General features: G+C 38.1%; 2 protein-coding genes across 4 annotated transcripts; both read right to left on the bottom strand.

Moving 5' to 3' along the window:
• Nucleotides 1-311: 311 nt before the first annotated feature.
• LOC103702500 (ethylene-responsive transcription factor ERF023-like) lies at nt 312-800 on the bottom strand. The gene has a single exon (XM_008784955.4). It carries the CDS (start codon nt 798-800, stop codon nt 312-314), a length of 489 nt encoding a protein of 162 aa, XP_008783177.2.
• A 9,254-nt stretch (nt 801-10,054) lies between these two features.
• SS1 (glycogen/starch synthase, ADP-glucose type) lies at nt 10,055-20,826 on the bottom strand. Of its 3 annotated transcripts, none has more exons than XM_008784957.6 (15): nt 20,494-20,826; nt 19,089-19,444; nt 18,178-18,255; nt 17,966-18,090; nt 16,104-16,185; nt 15,834-16,007; nt 15,611-15,692; nt 15,424-15,515; nt 15,234-15,296; nt 15,065-15,154; nt 12,385-12,509; nt 12,201-12,309; nt 12,070-12,125; nt 11,870-11,909; nt 10,055-10,449 (listed from the first exon to the last, which is right to left on the bottom strand). In XM_008784957.6, exons 1-15 carry the CDS (start codon nt 20,723-20,725, stop codon nt 10,291-10,293), a joined length of 1,863 nt encoding a protein of 620 aa, XP_008783179.4. In that variant the 5' UTR covers nt 20,726-20,826; the 3' UTR covers nt 10,055-10,290. The 3 variants fall into 3 exon arrangements, 2 of the variants coding, with proteins under 2 accessions (XP_008783179.4, XP_008783178.4); XM_008784956.6 differs by having other exon boundaries at nt 19,089-19,453; XR_015987301.2 differs by lacking the exons at nt 10,055-10,449; nt 12,201-12,309 and having other exon boundaries at nt 12,343-12,509; nt 19,089-19,453.
• Nucleotides 20,827-24,806: the final 3,980 nt, after the last annotated feature.

Raw genomic sequence — 24,806 nt, forward strand, 5'->3', positions numbered from 1 at the left:
ACAACTATATATATTCGTGTAAAAACTTTCTATAAAAAAATAATATAAGCTAATTTACAATCATAAGCTAATAAAAAAATATTATGCGCTGATAAGAATTATTATGTGATTTATAAAATTATGTCAACAATTTTAAATTATCTTTTGCAGCTCCAAGTGGTTCATGGCATAGCATCAAAATGATCAAATAGATCTTTTAAAAAAATTCTCTACGTATTTATCGTGCTTTGTAGTCATCCTCATCTTATATATAGAGTTTATCGTATATCTATGATTATCTCCTAGAATTGCGATACAGATTGGCCATCCAATCATGGAGCATCACAAGAATAACCCCACAAATTCCAGGACCATGCGTCTCCTATCGTTGGGGAAGATGACTTTGCAGTGCTCATCAGCGCCGATAGCTCGACGCTGGCCCAAAAATCCTCTTCTTCGTTCTTTCCTCGCCGAGGCGATTTTGCGATGACCTCCTCCTCCTCCTCCTCCTCTAAAGTCGAAGTCGAAGCAGAGGTGGAAGAAGGCAAGCACTCAAGCTTGGCAGCAGCTATGGCAGCAGCCTGGATATCCTTCGGGCTGGAGGTGGCGGGATTGGGGAGGAGGTGGGCTTGGTCGGGGAAGTTAAGGAGGGCCTTGTGGCCCTTGAGGCACTGGGCGGCCACGTCGTAGGCCCGGGCCGCCATCTCCGGCGTGGGGAAGGAGCCAAGCCATATTCTCGACTTCTTTCTCGGCTCTCTTATCTCCGACACCCACCTCCCCCACCGCCGCTTCCGGATTCCCCGGTACACCGGGTGGCGCATGCCTCCACCAGAATCTGGATCGCTGGTTGCTGCTTGCCTTCGCTCGTTTGCTGACGGAACACCCGCCGGGGATGCCTCCTCTGCGGGCTGCAACTGTTCACTTCCTGCTCCAGACGGACGGACATACAGTTAAGCTTACTCGGCATTCATGGGAAGCAAAGTTTCAGATTCAGATCAATAGCTACATCTTTGAGAATTCATAGTTCATCCCACATCGATCCATCGAGCTGTCGATACATGCATGTACCCCATGGAGGACATGCTTCCCCATGAAGGTGCTATTATTCTGTGGTACACCTCAGCTTTGACATTTACATCGATCGAAGATGTGTTGCTGGTGATTGCGAGGGTCTGTTTGAGACCACTAATCACATCATCAACACATTCGCTAGCTGCTTCCCCGACTCCTCCACATACATGGAAGGAGTTTCGAGTTGTCAATCTTGGAAGTCTTGTTTCCTAATTACTAGACGCGTGCAATTAATACTCGTTTTTTTTTTGTACTAATTAATAGTCTTTCCACCAATCCCTTTAGAATATTAGGTTGTACGTACAAGCTAGACTTCATATAGCAGCAGCACATAAGAAAATAAAACAGAAGTTCACGATTATGTAAAGAAGAGTATATATATATATGTTTTGAAACGGGGAAGTTTTGAATCTCTTCAATTCTAATCAATCCATGAAAAAAGAAAATTAGAGATACATTTGCTCGAGCAAATTGTGCTAATGAATCCAAATTGATAAACCAAAGAGAGAAGGAAGAAAACGGTAGTCACCGTTGCCTTGGTGGGCTGCCGGGGCTGTCATCGAAGAAAGCAAGGGGGATTCAATGAGAAAACGATCGCTGGCTCTCTGGCCAACAGGGGAGAACAGGGGCAATCCAACTAGAGGAAGCCCGCTAAACTCTATAAATAGCTGAAGGAAAGAGTTCCTACCCACGTCAACCACCCACCCACCCTCCTAAGGCAGTGGCCCATAATGAGGCCTAACTTTTGGAGCCACGTTAGGAACAGCAGGCAACATTTCTCACCAACCACTGATGGACAAGTATTAGAGGTGTGAGGTGGGCTATGAGTTAAGCTAAATGGAGAAGGCTGGGAATGGGTTTTTACTTTTTAGGAGAAGAAAGAAACAAAGAGAAGAGCCGAGTGATCGAGGGCTCGCTCGCAGCTCCTCGCAAAAGTTGGAAAAGTCGTCATCCGCTCCGGAGATCTCGGCAACGCTATCTCTCTGCGAAGGCACGTGAATGCTGGATGGACCTAACACTTGTCTTTTCTGTGATCATAGCGACCGGGCAACCACCGCCGGGGACCAATTTTCTCCACGTAGCCTTGGCTCGCGGCCATGCTTTGCTCGAGAACGCTTTAAATGCCGACTGTAATTGCCGTGCCCCATCATCGATGGACACCTATCCTTATTAGTCTCCAGTGTTGTTAAGCCTTTTTTTTTTTATGGGATATATTCATAAGAATGTGCGTAAATAACGCCAAATTCGGACCTTCCAATTTCATGGCAACGACCACACAAAAATTGCCGTGAATTGAGGACTGTCTGCTCGGTAAATGGAAATTTCGAGTTTGAATTTTGGATGATTTGGAACTCAGTAATTAAAATATTGTAAAGTTTTTTACTTTCCTCCAAGAAATACTCTATAAAGTTGCTGCTCATAAACTAGATTAAGCATGCATCGCAGTAAGGAAGCTGTGATGGTAGCAAAGGCTTTCGAGCTTATGGAGGCAAAGATGTATTGCTTTTAAAATAATTTGTGGAGAAACAAAAATATAAAGATAGACAGTAACAATATTGAATATGCTTTTAATGTAACAAAGACTTACTTATTTGCTTGCTTATCCCTCAAACTAAGAAGGTGAAGTAAATATCTGCTCGTGCAATTATGCAGCTAAAATATTTCTCAAATGGATTTAGTGGTAATTGCTTTGAATCCTTCGCATACAAATCCTCAAAAAATATAGGGTTGGACATACGCATTACGCAATTAAGACAAAATCTAACAAACTTTGATTCTTTTATCCAGAGACAAACGATTGGTTTCCAACCGATGTCACCATTTATTACTTGCTTCACTTCGAGGCACAGAGACAGAAACTTTTTCCCACGTCGACACTAGGTCCTCGGATATTTAGGCCCACACTAGCAGGGGCTCAATATTGCTACTAATCTTTATTAAGCTTTTATATCACCGCCTAATGTAATAAGCTGGCTGTAAATAATAGTACTATGAACATTACAACAGCCGTTATAGCAGTTTTTTACTAGAAATAAATAATATAAATAAGTATGATAATCGTTATATTTCATCACTTTCATTGCCGTAACACAAATAACAGTCTTTATTTTCATTTGTATTTTTTAATAAATATTTATTTTTTTGATAAAATGGATAAAATTAAACCAAACGAGCATAAATAGAAATCAACAGATCATGCATAAAAAAATCGATTTGGCTACCTCAAAACTCTCTTCAAAAATAATTTTTCTAAGAAATATATTATTTTTCATAATGAAAAATAAAGAGAAATATAATATTCTTATTTGCCATTATAATGCCATTATTTTATTGATTTATATAATGTTAAAAATTTGAGAACTAATTTTTTGGGACAAATAATGGCTGTTATAATTTTTATAATGATTGAAGCGTTATAATACGTTGTTTAAAACTATGATACGATATAAGCCATTATTAATATAATATTTGGTTCCTTAATTTGTTTGTTCTAGGTGCCTTGTGCGTTGTGGTCTATTACAAAATACGAACTATAGGTAACCGGGTCTAACATCTCCTCGGTGGAGGGTCATTTTACCAGAAACATTAGAATATCCAGTGAAAATCTTAACGGGCCATTGCCCAACTAGATGATAAGGATGTCTTAAATTTCCTCCGTATATATGGATGCACAGCGACGCCACGGAGCAATTGATGCTCATTTTCCGCTCCTAGTTCCGTGAGCCTTTGGTCTTATTGACTGAATACCAGGGCCGTGCTGACATTAAAAGAACATGACAAGGTGAACAAGTGAAGCCAAGTAGGATTTTTCTTGATTATTAATATTTATTTCCCTAATTTTATGTTACCTACTTTTGACCGGACGTCCAAATATAACTTAAGTGGTGTTTGGTTGGTTAACCAGATACTTTAGTTCTTATTAACATAATTTTAAAGATTATATAACAATCTGTATCAATTCATATTATTTTTCTTTGTTAGCGTGATCATATATCGTCCATTTTATTTTTTTTATTACCGTGATTTTGTTAGAGTAATTTTAGATATCCAGTAAGTATTATTTTCTTTTGTTAGCATGATCCAATATCAACTCATATTATTTTTTTGTATAGAATTTATACATGAGTATATATATTATTCTTTGGATTTTTAATCTTTGAACTCGAGCTTATTTTCTTGGCACCATCGGTGTTCAAGATTCCATTCGGAGAAAGGCTCGGCCCCTATGATAGTGAGCTTATAATTTCGCTTCTTTGGATGGGTACAAGTAGGGCTATTTTCGGTTCACAAAATCCCACTTTGTAGTTAGTTTGGTTGATTAATATGACTTGTTGAATGGGAAAAACAATAGCCTACCAATAGGGAATCATTTGCTCTTGGAAAGCCCGTTAAATGGGTCTTTCGAGTAGTAGAAGCATCCACTAGTCTCTCTGTCTGTTCGTTATTGGTCGGGAACGTCATCGTTGATAGACTTTTGAGGAGATATTTTTTTGACTTTGCGTTAGAGATCCTTCAATTCTTTTCTCCTACTTAGACTTGTCACTAACCGAGGAGTTAAAAGTCGCAAGATTGGATCTTACCTATTCCTCCTCCGATCGTGCGCCTTTTGTCTTCTTTTGACTTCTTTCCACTCTGGTTCGATTCGTGGACCTATTTCTTTTTAGTTGCAAACTCGCAACTGGTCGTGCACCAACTCAAGAGAATCCATATGAACTGCTGCTTCTTTTGAAAAAAGGTAAAAAAAAAAATAATCTAAAAGTTATTATTACTAAAAGAAAATATATTAGAAGTTGCCTAAAGTTCATGCCAAAGACGGCATCTCCAAGGGCTGAGTAGGTTCTGAATTAAAAGATTGAATTGAAGCCACTGAGGAGCTAAAAAGTGCATCCCGTATCCTGAATATAGCTTGGCAGAAGAATTCCAAAGTCTATAGAGACTGGAGCTTGGCATCATGGGTTGCAGGTGTAAGTGATCCAGTGTGAAACAGGCACAAATGTTTGTTGGCGTCTCTGAGGCATTTGTTAGGCCAACCATAGTTGTCAGCCCCGCTGTAATGATGGTAAGACATGATTAAGCTGTGGGCTGCGCCCATGCTGACTTCTGAGAGGGACGGGCAGCTTCCGCGGCATCAACATCTGCTCTTCTCATTCGTCACAGCGTCCGATGCATTACCCATTGGTATGTATCATTGTTTTTTTAAAAAAAAAATACGCCTTGGCAATATGTAAAAATAATAAAAAAGATCAACACGTGTGTGTGTAGCAAGCGAAGAACTAGATACTGTTGTTTTTGGCTATCATGAAGCTAAAAAGATGTGACTCACCACATGTCATCTCTTTGGATTGTGCATGGGCAGATGGTATGTATTTAGGGGACAAGCTCAAAAGGTAAATCTTGACGATACTATGGCATTTATAGCCTTTAATGGCTATGCTTTTTGGGTTCAAGCTGTATTTTTTGTATGAAAGAATGATTGATTTTTTTCATAATATCGACTGTTGGATCGTGCCATGCATCGATGTCAAAGCACTTTGAGTTTGTCTATCTGCATGGATCTGGAAGCTACCATTTTGCAATCTAACGGTAGATTTGCGTGAAAGGAGGAGATTCCTTCTTCCTCCGGCCCTGAAAAATACAACCATGTCCCATTCATTCAGGTATTTATCTAAAAGGAAAGTACTATTCATCCAAGCGTTAGTCTTTCTTGTAAGTTTCCACCTACGACAAACCGCATGCTATTATGTCTATTTCAGAATGTTGAGCGTACACCTAACAAAGAAATAATAAGTTTTATATATTGTTTTTTTCTTCCGAGTAAAAAGAGACTAATGGGCAATGACCCACATTAGCCATCGAAACTTACTAAGGAATAAGAGAGAGTTATGTACAGGGGGGAACAGCGAATGTATAAAGAGAAACAAGAATCACCCGGCACTGACAGGGTGAAAACAAAACATTTTGTACTGAAAATGGATAAGGGTGGAAGACTCAGAAATAGCTCGAAAGCAGCACGGGTCGATGAAAGCTCAGTGTGCTGCCAAAAAGGTTCTTAGGTTGGCCTGGCACATTCTACACAAGTATGTGAAGAAATAATACACATACATAAAGGTCAAAAAAAATAAAGTTGCTCTTTTATCAGGAAATCTATCAAGTTCCTGAATACGCCAATCTTATTATGGAATGAGTACATCAGTCCTTTTTTATTAATGTACTTAAATCTATGCAATAAGATGGATAATTAATGTATATCAAGCGACCCCCAAATCTCCTGAAGATAAAGGCCCTGTTTGGGAGAGCTGTTGGCAGTAGAACTGTTGGAAGTAGAGCTGTCTGAAGTAGAGCTGTTATAAAAAGCTGTTTGCTGTTTGGTAACTACATTCGTAAAGTGCTGTGATACTTTGTTTTATGTTTGGTAAACAAACTGAGAAAGTACTTTTATATGACAAAATTACCATAAAGGACATTGCATAGTATTATACAACAGAACATAATAAAACATAACATAAATTAATACATAAATATACGATATAGTATAATATTATTGTAATATAAAATAATATTATGTTAATATAGCATAATAGTAATATAATTATTAGAATAAATTAATATTTGGTAATATAACATAATATTAAATTATTTAACATAACATATTAATGTATTATGATATAATATAATATATATTATATTTATAGTATAATACAATAATAAAAGTATAAAATATTATAATTATTAGTATAAATTAATTTCTCATAATATAACATAATATTAAATTATTTAAAATAACATATTAATGTATTATAATGTAATGTAATATAATATAATATTTATAGTATAATACAATAATAAAGGTATAAAATATTATAATTATTAGTATAAATTAATTTTTCATAATATAACATAATATTAAATTATTTAACATAACATATTAATGTATTATGATATAATATAATATGATATTATGTTTATAGTATAATAAAAAATAAAGGTATAAAATATTATAATTATTAGTATAAATTAATTTTTCATAATATAACATAATATTAAATTATTTAACATAACATATTAATGTATTATGATATAATATAATATGATATTATATTTATAGTATAATACAAAAATAAGGTATAAAATATTATAATTATTAGTATAAATTAATTTTTCATAATATAACATAATATTAAATTATTTAACATAACATATTAATGTATTATGATATAATATAATATGATATTATATTTATAGTATAATACAAAAATAAAGGTATAAAATATTAAAAAAACAATAGATTGATTTTGGAAGGTACGGAGACGAATTAAAATTTTTTTCTTCTAAAATGTGGTCCAAGAGATGCATACAAAAATTGAAAAGAAAAATACCTTTTCTTACGGAAGAGACTCTAACGGCTAGGGTTCTTGGCTCCAGCAGATTTTTAGGTTTATAAAGGGATAAGCTATATAATTATTATATTTTAATATAGGCATTTTTGTTAAAAATACAGCTTTCTAAAAAAGCTGAAACAGCTTCCTCCCAAAAGCTCCAAATTGGAGGTTCCTCCCAAAAGCTGTTTTCAGCTTCCCGCAAAAGCTAAAACAACTTTTTGAAAAATTTACCAAACACAATTTTTCATCTAAAAGTACTTTTGGAGGGCCAGAAAGTGCTTTCTAACCCTCCAAAAGCTTCCCAAACAGGGCCAAAGGCTGCGCGCCGCTAGATTTCTACCAATGGTTTATATAGTTTGTTCAAGCTTTTTTTTTGTTGGGGGGGGGGGGGGGGGGGGGGGTTGAGAAAAAAAATCCGATTACCAAGAAAGCGAGCAGCGATAAAATAATAATAATAATAATAATAAAAGATGATGCCATACGAAACACGACATGACACTTCTAAATGATTAACGTAACTTTAGCTTGAGAGAGATATCGAGAAACCCAAGTCATTATGTCTGTCTCTCTCAGGACTCCAATATGAACATATGCCGAATTTGGATATGACTCTCAAATTAAACCTTGGATGCAGTCGGACCAATTTACGGGCAGTGAAAGGGGCCACGTCCGTCGCGATCCAGCGGTCAGGTCTGAAGTTGGGGACCATGGATGGAATAGCCACCCAAGCGGGACGAGCGACGACCACTAAATAGGTAGCTGGTGAACCGTCCCGTTAGCTTTATCGGAATAATTATAGGAAAAGACATGCAACCAACTCGAGCCGTGAAACGAGTAAGGAACGAGGAAGAAACAAGGAGGAAAAATTGACCCTATAACCTCCTCTCGCTGCTTGCCATGCCCGGTGTACTTGCTCCTCATACGGGCCAGTTTTCTAAGATCATATACGACAGCAAGTTCAGATGGCTCATCAGGCATCAGAAATTGCTTATTATTTTCTTATCCATATCCAAACTCCTTTGGACCATGGCTATAAGAGCGCTGCAGATCAGCTCGACCTCGATTCAACCCCATGGCTTCAGGTATAGACTACAGAACCAAAAATAATTCGCTTATTCTTTTTTTTTGGTTGAAAACAGGCATTTCATACAACACGGATATGAATACACCCAATACAAACGGGCATTCATTTGAGTACAAGTTTGGTCGAGTGCAAGTTCGAATGATATGCCGGTCTTCAGTTTTTCCTCTCTTTTTTTGGTTTTTGAGGCTAGATTTTAGGTCATTTTGCACTTGGGTTGGGTGTAACTCCGTGAGATCGACTGCCCAACTAAATTCCTCGACGCAGAGCAAGTCCAATTAGAGAAGGAAACTGCCAAGTATTGGGTGGGTGGGTGGATAGCACTTCCTCAGTTGATTTGCAATACCTAACTGAATATTGGCAATATTGCACGCCAATTGGAGGACTGAGACATGATTGCTGGGATCTCTGTAGGGTCCCAGCCCGGTCATTACAAGAGCAGATCTGACACTTGGCGAGATGGACCCAACCTACCAATCCCACGCTCAGGGCTACAACTTCATCCCCCTAACGGTCTGGGCAAGTCTGCCAAACCCACCAGCGGACCTGGGTCTGGAAGAGGGAACACCTTCAAACAATAAAGGGACATAATAAAGCAAAAAAAAAAACAAAAAACAAAAAAAAAAAAACAAGAGACTGTCATTGCATCTAGTATCGTGCATGTCCAATGCTCATGATTTTTGAGTGTCCAAAATATTAAAAGAAGAACGAAGGGACGCAAAGGTGATCTCTAATACAGAGAGAGGTTGTCACTAGCATCGGAAAAAAGCATTAAAATAGTGGAGGTCCAAATTGGATACAGATGAAACAAGAGAGTTTCTATTACATAGCAAAAGTATAATTAAAAATAATGATCTATTTTTCCATAACTTCTATTTTAATAATCTTGATTGCTATTAAAAACAATAAAAAATCTTAGTTCCTCAAAAAGGCAGAGAAAGATGAATTAAATTCTAACAACTTACTTTTTGTGGATAGGTAAGTCTCTAATATTCTATCTTCCTCCTCTTTGACCCAAATCTAGATAGACTCGAGTCTCCCTCTTTAAGGATGAAAATACAAGAAAGCATACAAAAATGACGAGAAAATGACTTTATCTAAAATCATCAAAAGATTACTGATAACATTCTGTGGGTTGCCAAAACATTTGGTTTTCTGAATTTAAAAAGAATTTGAAATTAATTAAATATTAGTTTTGGAGAAACTTTAACTACCTAGATTGTCAGGATAAACACCCACCAGACCATTGCAGCAGCATGCCCTTAATTGAACAAGGAAGTTAATTAGTATTAGTCCCAACTAAAAATGACACTTAAATCAATAAGAAAAGGACAAAATTACACCCCCCCCCCCCCCCCCCCCCAACACACACACACACACATAAATGACACTTAAATCACTAAAAAAAAAGGACAAAATTGTACCACACACACATACACGCATAAATGACACTTAAATCAATGTACCGGACCATTGCAGCAGCATGACCTTGATCAAATTACGAAGTTAATTTGTGCAAGTCCCAACTGAAGATGACCATCGCTTAAACCAACAGAAAAATAAATTACCAGTGCAAACTTATTCTTCCAAGGATCACAAATTGAGAATAAGGAACAATGACCCATTCTAAGAAACAACCTTCCTAACTTCTAATACCACCTTCTGGTCACGACTATTGAATTAGAAAATATTAAAAAATACTAAATGAATAAAACAAGTTGGTTGACGAGGAGCCACCGAATATAACCAGTATGGACAGCAGGAAGAAACAGAGTTTGCTTATCCAACATAAGGAGGATCTACAAAAACCCATTCAAAGATCTGCTCATACTGGGCAGCAGCACTGTCCCATGTGAAGTCTCTCGACATTCCACGCTTCATCAGCCCCTCCCATGAAGACTTGTGCTCTCGAAATGTCTCAATTGCCATCGTAAGTGCCTGCCGGTAATCACCACAAACTGACGTAAACAATACAATATACATAATCTACCATTCAAGCATGTATCATCTATTTTTTTCTCAAAGGACGCGTGCATCATCTGTTGCTACAAGCAGATACATCAATTTCAGACTGATGCCGTGGCGCAAAAGGTTAATTCCTAGACAAGAAATTCACTGCACCATGATTGATCAACGAATGACAGCTTATAGTTGTTTAAATGACTGAAATACAATGGAGTTCCCCTGGACTTCTCTACTTGCGTGCTTCTAAACAGATGCTACCCAGTGGAAGGATTTAAGAAATTCCAAGAAAGTGACTAAAGTTTTTTCTTCTCTTGTTTTGTTCTAAGTTAGCTAAATTTTCAGTTGCAGTTCAAATGTTGTTAAAATATAATCAGGCTAGTTGGTGTGGCACTAATGACATACATTAATGTGAATACACACAAATAAAGGACAAGTCATTGTGAAAATAAACACCATGCTGTGCATCTGGATGGGTGTTGGAACCATGTGCTGGCTTACTCTAATCCACTTCATAGGGAAATTAATGAAGTTTGACAGTCAAATAAGTATGATGAAGACAATGAAAGGTAGAGGGAAAAGGATACCTATTAAGGGCTGCTGAGCATACAGAAAAATAAACCTGGAAGCATGGATGCAGGCTTACCCTGTTCCATGAGGTCCTTCACCTAGTTGGTTCTGAAGAGCAATGACCAATCACAAATCTTCGCCTTCGCCCTAATCATAACCTCAGACCAGTCAAACTGCCTAGGCAAAATCCACCCATAGCTCAGGGCCACAGACTACTGCCCAGGTGCTCAGCAAATCACCCAGACAAGTTAGTAAAGCATTTTTGTGCACAAAACATCCAATTATGACTGATATAGGCCCCTTGATTTGGATGGTAAGCAGATTATACATGTAAGACACATTATATTCAAGTTGTAAGGCCAGTCTAGAGGCAATAGCTTCATTCTATGCTGGCTGAGTTCTTTTGTACTGATATTTTAACTAGAAATTCTCCAAGCCATTTAGTTGATATTTTAACTAGAAATATTTTGGCCATTATTTCTGAGGTACCAGAGAAATTCTCCAAGCCCATTTATAGGTAATGGAGTGGTATGATTAATTGTGTTCCTACTTTAACAGGTCTACCAGTAAAGTATCCTTTTTCTTAATACGGAACAACAACCTTTTTTTGAGAGAGATGGTGAAGAACCCATCTACTTTCATTTCAGAGGGATGACGATAGCAATAATTATTATTTATGACACAAACCCCTTTATGTTTTAATCTGCAGCCTATGGTTAAAATCTATCACTGAACTTCTATTCAGATTCTATGAAGAAATGGGAAATGGTGCCAGTCTCCTGAATTTTAAAAAGATCTTTGGTTGATAATGAACAATTAAGCTTACCCCCAACATGCTGTCTTTTGATAATGGTGAAAAAGTCCACCTGTCAAAGTATCCAATAAACCTTCATGAGTATACTGCAATTAGCAATCTCAGTGAACTACTTATAAAACTTTGTGGAGATGCAAACAAATAGATCTATCCATTTGCATCTTTATAACTCGTAAAATGATATAAAGTTGATAGACCAAGAAAGTACATACCCCGACCCCTGACCACTACCTTCTTCAGCAAAGGGGTGGAAATTCTCCACTGTATCCTGTTGAAAGCAAAAGTAAGACTAACACATCTTCATTAAGGATTAAGCAACAGGAATTTACTACTAAGATCTCACTCGGAGGCCACCGGTGCAATGGACGACCGGTACAGTTCCATATCTCATTGCATACAACTGATTTAGACCACAAGGCTCGAATCTGGAGGGCATCAATAAAATGTCGCACCTGTACATTTCAAATGTTACATAAGCTACAAACCTCTAGATACATCTTGCACCCCAGGTTGAAAGATCTTTATACCCTGCAGTTATCCGGTGGGAAATAGAGACATTAAATCCAACCCATCCACGGAACTTTTCTCTGTAGGTAGACTCTGCAGATCTCATCCAATCTTCGGTATCTGGGTCCCCTGATCCAAGCATAATCTGAAACAGATTTGAATGGTTAAAAACAAAAGAGATTCCACGCATACTAATAGTTTAGCAATTGCAATCAACTAAAGGCAACTACCTTTAGTAATACTTTGATTCGCAATATTTAAATCACAAAATTACGCTGTAAGAAATTCATTCAGGTATAAAATAACATGCAGATAGGCATGTTGCCAGCAAGTTTTAACAAGAAAAAAGATCCTTGCTCTATTAGATATCAGGCAACACATTCTCTTTGTCAATAAAATACCACAATGGCTGCCCACCATCCAAAAAAGGAAAAGAAGCTAGATAGCACCAATTGGGCAAGATCTGGAAAATAAAAATGTAGTTGATGAGGGTTCGCGTCTGAAGTATCAGGTGCCCTCAAGTCTAGCTCGTAAAAATATGCATTTTTTTCTTCTACAGAAAAGTGAAGACCCTTAAGGGAGATACTGCAAGCTTTTCACACTTCACGAAGTTAACTTTTTCCAAGAGAACACAGATCAATGAAGCAACTCCAAATGATACAGATATGCAAAGGCAAAGCATGGTAAGCCATTCATCATCTTATTTGATGATCAAGATCATCAAGAAATTTTATTCAAGAAAAATAAATTTGAGCCAACCAGTCCATTTGATCAAAGCAAAAGGATCATTTGTGACTATTTCAGATTTAAATATTCATTCATGGGAGTATTGCAACTTACCTTTTTGATGTCTAAGGGTCTGGGTTACCCAGATCCTTTTTTTTTTGGTACAAAGGTTGCTCACCCTATTCTGGTACAAGTGCAACCAGCAGAATCAAGAGCGGCAGTCTGGCACAACAATAAAGGAGGGACCCCCTGGTGTATCCAAAGGATCTTTCTGGAGTGCTATGTAGCATAGGAGGCGACCCAGTCAGCAGCCCTGTTCGCCTTCCGATACACATGCATTGCCTGAAAGACGCTGCAATTTCTCATCATCCTATGAATGTCGTAGAGTAGAGGACTTCCATCCCCCCTCCGCCCCTCCTCTCGTATCCAATCGATCACCGTGGCCAAGTCTCCCTCGAGGATACCTAGATCCTTCAATTACACCTGACACATCACACATAGCATGGGTATGGCCGCAGCAGTTGGGAATGGATTTATGAGAGGAAGTTTGAAGAGAATCACAAAGGATTGGCTACTTAGACCTAGCACAATCTTATTGAGTTAGTGGGAAAGGATTTCAGGCAAGTAGTATGAAGCTGGCTTCTGATCCTGAAGCCTTATGTTGGGCCCCACGAATAGGAAAAAAACGATATATTTCACCCAATGTATTCTTATCTTTTTTTCTTTGCATGTCCTGTGCCTTTTTTTTTTAAAAAAAAAAAAGGTATATGATCGAGCAGGGAAGAATACAAAGGACTGGACTCTCTCCAGACTCTAGAAATTTCTCTCTTCTATTTTTCCTTTAGAAATCACACCTAAAAATTAGAATAAAAAACATCATTTTCAAAATAATAGGAAAATTTCATATTTATCATTTTATAATGACCAGGCTCTCTTCTAGGGGCTGGGTAACCATTTTTGTATAATGTCAATTTAACCAAATAAACAATATCTTAGTAATAAGATTTGCTGGTGTCAACTATGCACTGGTAGCACAGAATGGTAATGTAGAATGTCCCACGTTAGAACATCATATTTGTATTGTTGAATGTACCATGTTAGAACATATTTGGATACATATGTCGGGGAAACCAGCTCAAGCAATAAATAAGGCAATATGCGTGTGGTTTACAGTTACATAACCTCTTCTACACTGTAAGTGATCCACACTAAGTTTCCACTTAACATGCATACCACTAAACACAATTCCTGATATCTCCATGCTCAAGCCATATGACAGGATAGTTACATCCATCTCTGGGGTTTGCAGAGATTCATATCCATGCTCCTCATGCAGTAGAATGCTGGATTTGGACATTGATCACTATAACTACACCTCAATGACCATAATTAATCTCATATGATCCCAGTTTCCACCGCAAGGACCACACTCATGAGTGATTGTGAGCCCGCAATCAATGCCCTATAGTGAACTGCATTGAGTTTCCATTTACAAGAGCATAGAAATCTAAAGACTAAATAAGTTAATTACTTAATAGTTTTAGAAACTAAATTTAGACAGTTTTTCAAGTAAGAGAGTCTGAGTATTGCCTTATAGAATGAAATCTGTATAATAAAGCCATCCTGAAACAAAATATAGTTTTTGATTGGATTGTAATTTTATATAGTTTATGTGCTCTTCTCCTACTAAGAAGGTGTAGTAATGCCGGTTACTTTTGCTTCTATATAACAGTTTGATGAGGTTATCTGGTTGTTCCAATTGTAACAATCATGTTACATCATTCTGTCTGATTGGTAGTCAGTACTGAATGATCAGAAATTTGTAAGCAAGACTCAAATAAAATTTTCAGTAAAAGGCGGATCTTTAGACATTATGTCACGAGCTTGGAAGCAATGCTGCTTTCAGGGTATAATGTATGACACTACCTACTTGAGATTTATGCAAACACTAGATAAAAGAAAGAATCAACTTACGAACTGGATGTCGTCTTGCAAAAGCTCAGGCAGAGCTAACTTAATTAGATCAGTGCCCTTTTGGTAGTCCAATCTTCCAATGAATCCAATCTGTGAATGCCATCCAAAGTAGAATGAAAAGGAACAAACCTTAATCAAGATTAAGGACTAGCTGAGATCAATTTCTAACCAGCGGGCAGTCAGGCCTAATGGCCAGTCCTAATTCCTTCTGTAATGCTGCTTTGCATTGAGCCTGCCTAGGAATCACTTGATATGTGAGATATAAATCTTGAGGCAATTAATACAAGGAGCAGAAAAGGCAGTGAAGACTGGTTTTAATGAAAATTGTGGATTCCAGATGCTAAACATCCATTAAACACCTTTCCAGAGAGATCATCGATTGAATAATGAAATGGGATAAATTTGTCTGAAGCAGGGTCCCAGTCATCAACATCAATACCATTTGTGATTCCTGTAAGCAACAAAAATTTCAAGTTGTTTAGATCTTCATTATTATTCAGAAGGCTTACTGGAGCACAGCCCAGAAGTTCAAACAAATGAGATTACCATTCAGTACACTCTTTCGACTACTAAGAAGCTCATTGAGACCATGCCCGCCTTCAACAGTTGTTATCTCCCAAGAGTAACCCTGTCAATGAATGTTGGCTTTCAATTCAATAACATGCAAAAGAATGTTTTTGTTTCACTACTTCTTGTGCTCCTTTTAATCTCTAAAAAATGTCAGGGGAAAAAACCTAAAAGCTGATAAATAGAATATGCAGCAAATGACCTGACTAACTGTCACTATACGATCAGCTGTCACAATTGCACCCTTCAGAATATTGACAGCCTCACCCTTGTCAAGTGCATGTGTCCTTGCCCATGGGGGAAACACCCACTCTAGAGCTCCATACCATTCAGATGGCAATCCCAAGTTCTGATATGTGGTTGCTGCTTCCACCCCCTTAAAGGAATACAGTATATATAGAATTAAGATTGAGATTTTGAGACAAATAACGGAACAAATGAATGCATGTCATAAAATGCAGCCAACGTATACCTGATGTGCCAAGTTATGTATGACAAGAATGCTCCGTGCATCTTTATAAACACCATATGGACGGTATTTTGCCCCTAGAAGGCTAAATAAAAAATCATATAGTAAGGAAAAATAAATTCAACAAATTTATGTCAACAGGCTAAGCTAGTTATTTTAAATAACCAGTAAATATTATGTACAAAGAGATGGTAGACTGACAACATTATACCAAACAAAAGCAGCAATCAACCATGCCCATTTAAAATGGCAATTTGAAAAATGCTACGTAAAGATCAGTGTTAAAATCACCACTTGTCCCAAAAGTTTAAACTGATAGGATGAGGTAGATTTATTTATATATTTTATATTTTTTTACACTCCCTCTCACATGTCAGCTGGACGTCCCTTTAATGGATGAGCCCAACATATGAAATTTTTAATAATGGGGTTAAAGAGTGCGGAGACAGGGTTCGAACTCAGGACCTCTGCTCTGATACTATGTTAAAATCACCACTTGTCCCAAAAACCTAAGCTGATAGGATGAGATAGATTTATTTATATAATTTATATTTTCTTACAATCAGCATTTGTTTTTAACTTTTGTTTTAAATTGTTCATCATATAAACTCTCTTTTAGTTGATATGTCCAGCTCTCTAGAAGGTTTACAGCACATTTCTAGGTAATTTGGTCGTTCTAGGTCTATGAGAAGTTCTGACAACTTGATGCATCAGCAGAGATAACTTAAGTACTTGCTTGCACAGGAAAGTTGAAAGTCTTTTACACCTAATGGATCCCCAGTTACCTAATTTCTCAATCATAATTATCTGATTTATAATCATTGACGATAGAGTTTTGTATGTAGGTACTCAATCTTAGAGTTCTATATATGGTAGATCAAAATCAAGCCTTGAAACTTGAATAGGGTGAGCAATGTAGCAGTAACCAAATCATGAAGTTTAGTTTATTATCGAGGAACTTAATACTTGAAGAAACAGTCTCTCACACATCTTTTCTCAAGTCATCTCGATCTTTGCTCGAGTATAAACCAAACCTCTGCCTGCCCACAACTGATCTTGTTGAGGTAGTTAGGGACAGTCTGCTAGCCATAATGTCAGCATATATCAGAATATACACATCCCTATTATGCTGATCATCATTTATTTTTTATTCCTTGCATGAGTATGTATATAAGTACAGATTTGATGTATAGTAGCAATGAGCTTGTGCAATGCACACAAGGAGCAAGATGAATTTTAGATATCGAGATTATTTTTTTAATTCACGAAATATAATAAATGAACTAATAAAAAGAGGAAAGAGAGTGAAAAAAATGGTGCATTTGGCAAAGAATCATAATGCAAAATGTCCACAAACATGAACAGTTGAAAGCCAATTAGGTTGGGCATCCATTGGAATTTTGTATATATAATCGTAGCGACTAAACCTCTGTATTTATCTCATTCCTGGGACATGAGTTCTTGTAACGGCACATATAATTGGGACATTTCTCTTGCAAAATATCGTGTTTCACTACAAACACTTGCTTGTTGGGTTTCAGTATGAATAAAGTGAGCACAGTCAGCAGATTGATTGGAAGACCACTCATACAAATCTCCTATAAATAATGGCTATCTTTGGTTTTAACATCCGCTAGGATATACAGCTCCAACTCCAGACCAAATTAATGCCTCCAAAAAATAACTGAACAAATGAGAATATTTTGAACTATCTCAAGCTATTATTACATAATTTAAAACCTTAGATGTGCTAACAAACAATGATCTAATTATGAAGCATGCATCATTGCATGTACAGGTAAAAATAACCAAGACTGGATGGATAAGATAGATCAAACGTAGGAGTGCAGAGGTTGACAACATACACTGGAACAAGGCTTGCATGCCAATCATTGACAAGGAACAAGCAATTCTGGCCATATATGTAACCTCCCAATGGAAGTACTAACGGAGCCTCACATGCTGCATAGCAGAGCAATGTAAACCTAAACTGCAAAATGGAACTTATTCATTGACATAAAGAAAAACCTGTTTTTCATTGTTTGATTGTAATCTATTGGATAAGTTATATACTGACCTGATTGTCACCAAAAGCTCCATATCTGTCACCATACGGGTTTCCATCTCTATGATAACAAAAATGATCGACAAACACCTAGTCGCAAAAGATAAACAAGAAAAAAGCCCAGTAGTAAATGGTTGATCAGCAGTTATAATGAAGCTAAGATTAATGTCAAATATGAAAGGATGCAATGATTTCTTGGGAATTATTGTACATAAATACATAAAAAATTTAAGTGCATAACAAATGATAAAAGATTAAATGTGTATATATATATATATATATAGGAAGAAAAGAGAGAAGAACAGAAAAAATATATATAAACATACACACATGAGAAGAGAGAGAGGAGAGGGAGGGAGGGAGAGGGAGAGAGTGTGATATGATGTTTCAAAGTAGCCTTTACCTAATTATATATCATAATACCAATAATGATGTACTGTGCATATTAGAACTACCAAGACTAACAAACTACTAAATGAAAAAATTAGGGTTAACTATTCTGCTTACAAAATAACTGATTAAAACAAAAAAAAAATAACAATGGTTGCCTAAAGAAGGCTACCTGAAAATGAAAATTAGTAGTACAATATGATGATATTCACACCACACCTGAAAGCACACATACTTGCTGACATAGACCCATATGCACAGATGCACACACCCACAAATATCAAACAGGGAAGAGAATCTGTATGAACATGAACTGATCCCAGAAAAGTCTCTTAAAGATGATTACCAAGAAAACGACCAGAATGAAAATTGCTATTAGGAGGTGATAATGTTATTCAAATTAGTTATGCCAGCATAGATATCAATACAAACATACAAAAGAATCCACTCAATGCACATGCACTACAAAAATAGTTACCATGGCAGATAGCAGGTTCATTAGAGAATAATGATCTACAAGGTTATGTGAATACCCAATCAACGCCAGCCCTATATTCATGAAAAAATGTAACTTCCTGCTCTCCACCAAAGCATGGAATTTTAATGCGCCTTCCAACATCAACTGCATTAGCAAAATTTTTATCCGAATCTCCATTTAAATATCTTGGAGACACGACCATCACACGATGACCACGAGTTGCAAGAGCAATAGGTAAGGAACCACAGACATCTCCTAGTCCTCCCGTCTTTGAGTAGGGTGCAGCCTCAGCGGTGACAAAAACAATATTATATGTTAATCTAGTTTGTGGTTGCTCCTCTTCTTCAGTGCCTTCAGCTTCTTCCTCTTCCTCTCTATTATCAATAACAGCAGCGCTAGAAACTGAGACTTCTGCATCACCTTCATGTTAATTTGACGAACTTCTGATCAGAAAACTTATCTCAAAGCATCAGAAAGTAACATTCTGTCAGAAAGACAGCGTGGCTGCTATGCTAATAATTATTTTAGAAAATCCACTTGTGGAAAACCTCAAATTATAAAAATATAAACAAATGACATCGGACGGCAAGATCAATGATAGTTGTAATATGCATGGCACCACTGAAGCGTTTCTTTGGGAATCTTTTAATCTAGCATCTAGAGGGTCAGCATTTATCAAATTTAGTCATATGGACAGAAAACACAAATGACCATAGAAGTATCATACATCACCAATGACAAGAAGAGAAGTTCACAAATATGATCTCAAGATACAGATATATCTTCCGAACTCATTGCACATCACATGGTGACAGCCTGAAAGAATGCCAAGACAATATATATGCTATTGCAAGAGGTGATCATTTGCATCCAATCTTGCGAATACAAAGCTGATCTACTTCTGCATCATTAAATATGTTAAAGGAGTCTTTTTTTTGGCTTCTAGTTGGGGAAGGACGCGAAGCATGAGGGCAGAACAACATTAATGTCAAACCGCGAAAGAACATTTGCACGATATCTGTCCTATATGACACTCCTGGATTCTTGTTATAAGATAGTATTCAGCCAATAGATTTTGAAACTTGCTCCACTTCATTGTGTGCAAGAAGGCTTTGAAAGGTTGTCGTAAAGCTTGCATATATTTTCAAGAAAGAATTTCGTCCACATATTGTTCCAAGAATGATCAACCTGGACAATTGCGACAGACTAAGTAGATCTAAAAATTCGAGGCCGATTCTCGTTTCTTTGAATCGTCGAAAAAAATCGGATCAAACTTCTTGCAAGAAAATTTTACGTCGTTGCCAGAAAATCTCCCTTCAACCATCAAGAATCTCTGCGATTAGTAAAAAGAGTCGTTTCTTTTGAAAGAAAAGCGTGTGAAGAATCAAAAATTTGAAATAAAGCGAAGGGTAATCATCAAACAAGATCGATGCTTTAAAAAAAAAAGGAAAAAAAATTACCATCAGGCTGCGTCTTCTCGTCCTCTGTTTCTGCAAGGACGGGGACCGGCGGGTCCTCTTTGCTGCGCTCCGCCACGCACCGCCTCCTCGCGAACAGGGGCCCACAGGCCCGCCTCTTCCAGCAGGACAATCCGACGGCCGTGGGCTGACATATGGCCGGATCCAGCGGCGAGGGCTTCGCGGAGCCGCGGGCGGCGACGGGGGAGCAGGATACGCGCAGAGCCGCCGCCATTTCTGGGAACCAGAAAAGAAGATAGAACAGTGAAGGGAAAGAGAGGAATTATGGAGTGGTGAGCGCTTGGAGAAACGTGAACCGTGCGAAAAAGAATAAAGAGGGAAAAAGAAAAGGACTGGGAGTTGGAATAGGAGGAGGGTTTTTGTTTGGTTCGTTTGGGTTTTCGACAGATAGCCCGGAGAGTTTCCCGGGAAGAGTAGTTTCAAAAGCGATATCTTCACGAGGCTAATGCTTACAGGCTCCCGACCAAAAAACTACGGAAAAGAACTAACCAATTATTTGAAGGAGCCTCAGTTGTTGGCACTTCTGATTTGGGCAAGTCTCGCGTAGGATATACGCCTTAAAGTAGGAGGAGGGGGGGGAGGATGGGATAGTGGGGGCCGCGTCAACATTCAAGGTACGCGACTCGGTGCACTATCTCGGATTCCTGGAGACACGTGGACGTGGCGTTGTCATCTTGTGGCAGGCCTAACCAGGATTGGGCATTTTGTTTCCTTGGAAGACGGACATGAGAAATTGTGACCATTCCAAGTATACCGAGCTTCAAGCCATTTTTGTACCTCAATAACCTTTCAACGAACGTTGTGACGAGAAATGCTTCCTCAGAAGAGAGTAACACGCCACTGAGGTGGTAGCCTAGTGGGAGCGTGGTTTTACTTCCAACCAAGTAGTTCCAAGTTCGAAACGTACGGACGTCGATTAAATTATGAAGACCGGATGCTCCCTGCTCGGACATGGGATCTGAAAGGACGTATCGCTCTGCTAGTAGCCGTGGTGGTACCATGTGTGACGTACTCACACGTGGTATTCGTGCCGGAGCCCAGAGGGATAACCGAGCCGGGCCCACAGGTGGAGAGAGTATGAGTAAAACCGGCCGGGGTGCCCAACATACGGTCATTTCTGCCCGCATCGAACATTCTCCTGGCGGGATGGGAACCCAGTGAGGATTGCTACATGGGGGTGGGCTTGTCCCTTCCTTCCCCCTTTTTGAAAAAAAAAGAGAGTAACATGATAACCATGCAACTTCTTTCGTATGAGATCTGATTTGTGATAGCGAGCACCGATCCAGCAATATGTCCATTATTTGTCGTAATTATATTTCCAGTTTCATTCTTCACCCTCCTTTTTGAGATATCATGGTATTTTGTTAGTATCTCTTTTAATATTGACACTATTTTTTTTTTTGAAACAAATTCTGTTGTGGTTCGAATTTGGCCCGAGGGTGACCACGCTGGTGGTGTCGAGGAAGCCGCCGATGATTGGAGGAAGAAGATGAGGGCCACCTCCTGCACAGCGGCGACGGCGGACCTACACAAAGTCTTACTGGTGTTTCCGATAAAGGCCCTCCGACGGTCAAGTTAGAGTGGGGTAAATTTGATCCGGCCAAAAAGTCCCTTAGAAGTTACTTGACCGAGCTATTTATAATCCCAGTGGAGAGGCCTAGGTGGCAGAGGTATTGTCCGCCCTCATCATGAGAGGGGGCGTGACTCTGAGCTGAATGGCGCGCAGCTAAGGCTAGCCAGTAGCTTGTGGTGATGTCCGTTCTCAAAAACGATAAAGTGTTGACAGACGTAGCAGGATATGCCCGGAGTAGTCATAGTGTTGTCCTTTGACTGTTGAGGACCAACTATCGAGGCGTGGCATGGTGGCGTTGTAATGTACGACCACGTATGAGGGCGTGAGCGCACGCATAGGTGGGGTTATTGGCGAGGCCGAACCCATTAAAAGGACGCATCATGCATTTGGCGAGGTCAGATGGACGGGTGTTGAGAGTAGCTCGGCTTCCCGGGTTCCGAGGTGTGCTCGGTGGAGTGCCCCGAGCTCGGTCGGGGTGGGTTGGCGATCATTGGAGACGCCCCGAACTTGGTGAGGCGAGTCAGTGAATATCCGAGGCTGATGAAGCTTTTTGGTGGAGTACAAGGTCGAACTGATTCTAGACCAGACGAGGATTCAACCGGTCGGTGCTGGCATTTATTAGGCCAAAACTGGGCAGTCTTTTAGCTATGGGCTAAGCGATCCATTTCGCCCCCATCAAATTCTCTCCAAACTTATCCTGCAATTCCTTTGTTTGATCCATTCCTTCTCGCATCAAATTGTTCTTAAACAATGATATTTCTCATCCCCACAAGGCACTCATCCAGTTGTGCTCTTAACCTCAAAAAAGATAATGCTGGCCTCTGAATCTTTAATTGGATGGAGTACAAAAATCTTCATCGCGGCTTTCGTTTGGATGCTCCAAAATATGTGGGTGTCTTAAATTGACCTCTGCAAATACACAAAAGCCTTATGGATGATATTGTTGTAGATCATAATAGACCTTATGGGCTCGTTTGGTTCGCGGGAAAAAAAAAGGTGGAAAGTGTGGTCAACGAAAAAGTAATGAGATACCTCTTGTTTGGTTGGAGTTTTCAAAGGAGAGAGATGGGAAAGTTGTATTCCCATCGGAATATGATTCCCACGTTTCATGGAAAAGTCTTTCCCATGAGAAACATGGAAGAGGCGGGAATCACTCCATTTTTACTTTTTTCCAAAAAGGCCCTTCCGCATTAAAGAAGCATTAAAGAGGCATTAAAGACCTAATTTTTATTAAGGGCATAATAGAAATTATACATAACTTTCCCAGGAAAGTGGATGGCCAACCAAACATAAGCACTTTGTAAATTTGTCATTTTTCCACGGTCAACCAAGCATGCCAAAAGTACTTTCCTAGGCATCATCTTCTTAGTAATTTGTTTCTCAGGAATCATACTCCTAGGAAGAAAAATGCTTTCCGCGAACCAAACGAGCCCTATAAGAATTCGCAGAACATTTGATCAATTAACAAGGTTATTTCCTAGTAATAAGTTTAATGATAGACAATGACAATTCAGAACTAAACTAGCAGAATGACTTTCACCAAATTATTATTTCCCTTCAATCCCATTTACTAAATAGAATGCATTGCCACTCACAAAGTAACTCAGGAAGGAATATGGTAATATGGGCAACCATCCCCCTTTTATTTTACTGAAGCTGGAAGCAAGCATCTCCTTCTAGTGCGCTAAATGTTTTCTCTAGGTTAAATCGCGTACCCTAGTAACAAGCCATGTGATGTACGATAATCTGTTATTTTGATAAAATATAAGATTTTTGACAATATCTGTAAGGATTTTAAATCTCAAGCAGAAGAATTAAAGCTAAATGAGTGGGAAAAAATCCTTAATATCAATGTTTAAAATAGGAACAGTCATAAAAGAAAAAATTGTTAAAAAAAGACTTCGTTTGTGATTTTCTCGGCCCCAAGGGAGAAGGGCTAGCTGCTATTGATGAAGACAGGCTATTGGAATAGAAGGTAGGAAGCCACCCAAAGGCGGGCTGGAAGGCGACAATAGCAATACAAATAAGAATTTATTGAATAAATCCTATATATAGGATTTAATCAATGCCACTTGCTCCAAGTTCATTGCAAACTTTTAATCAGTTATGCTGCATGGCACCTATATATACTTCTAAAGAGCAACTAAAAAAAAGGATTCTCTGATCGATTAAATAGCACATTTGTCATGCTCCTTGATCCAAGTTTATTGCAAACTTGTCATTAGTTATGCTGCATAGCTCTTATATATACTTCAGAAGATCAGCTAAAAAGAGGATTCTCTAATCAGTTAAATTGCAAATTAATCATACCGCTCGATCGAAGTTCATTGCAAACTTTTAATTAGTTATAGTTATGCTGCAAGCTCCTATATATATTTCTAACGAACAACTTTTAAAAAAAAAAATCTTTGGTCAGGTAAATTGCATGTTTATCATGCCTTGTTTCTCTTATTGGCCCAATTATCATACTTTCTCAAAAATCATTTCATAGAAAAGCTAAATATTCATAAAAGCACATACTTTCATGTATATGAGTCGTAATTATATGTAGTATATGTTTTGCATGATAAAGAGTTATATAGCCCTGAACCATATATTTTGGAAATAAACAATTGTGCTATGCCGTTGCCAAACACGGGGCACACAACACGAGCAGTAGCTATCCATCCATGAGATGCATGACGTGGCAACTATCAAAGAGTATTTTATATATTGCAAAATA

Source organism: Phoenix dactylifera, chromosome 5, assembly GCF_051530095.1.
Source record: "Phoenix dactylifera cultivar Ajwa chromosome 5, Ajwa_hap1_PhDact_Kaust_v1.1, whole genome shotgun sequence".
NCBI classification, from domain to species: domain Eukaryota; kingdom Viridiplantae; phylum Streptophyta; class Magnoliopsida; order Arecales; family Arecaceae; genus Phoenix; species Phoenix dactylifera.

Excerpts from the sequence above, each read along its gene's own strand:
- LOC103702500 (XM_008784955.4), bottom strand. The coding sequence starts at position 800 with ATGCGCCACCCGGTGTACCGGGGAATCCGGAAGCGGCGGTGGGGGAGG.
- SS1 (XM_008784956.6), bottom strand. The coding sequence starts at position 20,725 with ATGGCGGCGGCTCTGCGCGTATCCTGCTCCCCCGTCGCCGCCCGCGGC. Across the intron at positions 18,256-19,088 it reads ATAGGGCTGGCGTTGATTGG|GTGTTTGTCGATCATTTTTG; the intron begins GTATTCACATAA and ends TTTTGCGACTAG. Across the intron at positions 11,910-12,069 it reads GGTAGTGGTCAGGGGTCGGG|GTGGACTTTTTCACCATTAT; the intron begins GTATGTACTTTC and ends ATACTTTGACAG.